Below are 1991 nucleotides of genomic sequence, written 5' to 3'. Positions count from 1 at the left end.
GCGTATCTGGTGACGAAGAGAATCAGCAACAACGCCAGATTCCGCAGGGCTCCAGGTTTCCTGCTGGCGAGGAGCTGAAATTGCCCCTTAAGAAGAGGCTGCGTTCGCGTGTAGCTGGGGCGGGTTTTGGTGATGGTGGACATGATCCCCAGGAGCAACAGCAGCATCAACCTCTCCATGGACCCGCTGGAGCCGATTTACGTTTACCCCCACCCAGCGCGGCTCCAAGGCCAGAGCAGCTTGGCTACCCACAAGTCCTGGTTGAGCAACCAGCTGCGCATTTTCTGCAAATGCAAGCGCCGAAGCCGTTCGATGTAGGCGCAGGGCAGCTCATGCACCTCCCTCACGAAGATGCTGCTGGAGATGTTGCTCCTACTTCGTGCGTATGGGTGTATGAGGAGTTGCAGAAGCTGCAGGAGAAGATGTGCCAGATGCGGCGACAGCTGGACCCGCTGGAGCAGAAGGTGCAGAGTAGGCTGTGGAACCGCCAATATCATCTGGCCCCCCACAACGACGTGAACCAGCACCAGCGACGCAGCCATTGGCAGCCCCACAATTGGCAACAGGGGAATGATCATATGCAGCAGCCAAGGCACCAGCACCGGTTGCAACAGCAAATGCACCAGCAGGCAAGGGCACGTGAGGAGCAACAAGTGACGCTAGAGGAAAAGAGTGGACAGCAACACGATCCAACCAGGGGGCAGCGGAAACGAAAGCGGGAACAGCAGGAGGGTGCGGAGCTTCTGGGGGAGCCACAGAGCCAGCGTTTGAAACCTGCTGAATCGGTCTCGGCGCCTATGGTAGAAGATGCGTGGCTCACCCACGGCCCTCCAAGGCTTCAGACACCTCAGCCCAGCACCTCTCAACAGGCGTTACAGTCTACTGCTGCTGCTGTACCAGCAGGTCCCTCGACGCCCGAGGACATCGGGATCCAGGCGATTCCGGGATTTTCACAACCTCATCATCCCCCATCTCATTCAGCTGCTGTTGCATCGGCTTCAGGTTATGACGCTGATGCACCTGGTACCTCAGAGGATGGAGGGCCAGCAGCCGCACTTTATAGGCGTAATGCGGACCCTGGTTCATCGGTGTTTGCGGGGGCAAGGCGCGCCGAGGAGATGCCGCTTCTTACCGCTTTAGTGACTAGTAACAGCGCAAGTGTAGAAGCAATTTCAGCAGGAGCAGGTTCTATTGTTGTTGCCTCTGCTTCGACATCGACAGTCACAGAACTGATGGAGAAGGCAGACTCTCCACCTCCTCCACGGAAAGAACACCCTTTTGTGCATCTGCCGACGCTAGAAGTTACAGTGCCTCCTGTGTTTTGCTCGGTTGACGTTAAGCGCGCCGTGTCCACTTATTGCGGCAAGCGGAACCCTGTGCCGCTTCTCCGGAAGGCCCGTCGGCTTCTTGTGCAGCCATGTTTGGGGCTTGCACAGATAATGGAGTTGGTGGGAACAGTAGAAGACCTGATCACGCACGCAGTCTCCTATGCTCATCACCGTTGCGACGTCACAAAAATGATAGCAAGCCGTGCAGCTGAGCGGCTGGCGTTCCGTTTCCTCATCCTGGAAACGGTGGTTTCCACCCTCATTGTGCTGCATCAGACACCAGACCCTTCCGCTTGGAAGCAACTCACCGATGCCATTAGCCACGCTGTACCCACCCCGACCCCACGAGCATACTTCGCAGGACGCAACCGCTTCTTTACTACTTTGGCCGCGGACCTCAGCAGTGCGATACAAATACTCAAGACAGGAAGGAGACCAGATCCTGAAGATCTTCTGGATATCAAGCTGAAGCTCTTCTGTCACAAATACTCTCCTCCGCGTTTGAAGGAAGGGGATTTCGACGAATGGAGGGCAGATAACGAAAGTTTCACCGCGCATGCCTAGCTGCTCTCGCCGGTATTGCGGATTTCTTGTAGACTCCAGTGCAAGGGACGGGAAAACTAAGGAGAACAGGAATCAGCATTTTAGCGACCACTCATGTGT

General features: G+C 56.2%; 1 protein-coding gene across 1 annotated transcript; it reads left to right on the top strand.

The window, feature by feature from the left end:
* Positions 1 to 290: 290 nt before the first annotated feature.
* Positions 291 to 1892, top strand: EAH_00067380 (hypothetical protein, conserved; the record flags this gene model as incomplete). Its single annotated transcript, XM_013392545.1, has 1 exon — positions 291 to 1892. One exon carries the CDS (start codon positions 291 to 293, stop codon positions 1890 to 1892), a length of 1602 nt encoding a protein of 533 aa, XP_013247999.1.
* Positions 1893 to 1991: the final 99 nt, after the last annotated feature.

Source organism: Eimeria acervulina, genomic scaffold (genome assembly GCF_000499425.1).
Source record: "Eimeria acervulina Houghton genomic scaffold, Eah_scaff2734, whole genome shotgun sequence".
NCBI lineage: Eukaryota > Apicomplexa > Conoidasida > Eucoccidiorida > Eimeriidae > Eimeria > Eimeria acervulina.
The sequence above is the reverse complement of the archived record's forward strand: the minus strand, read 5'-3'. Positions and strand labels throughout refer to the sequence as shown.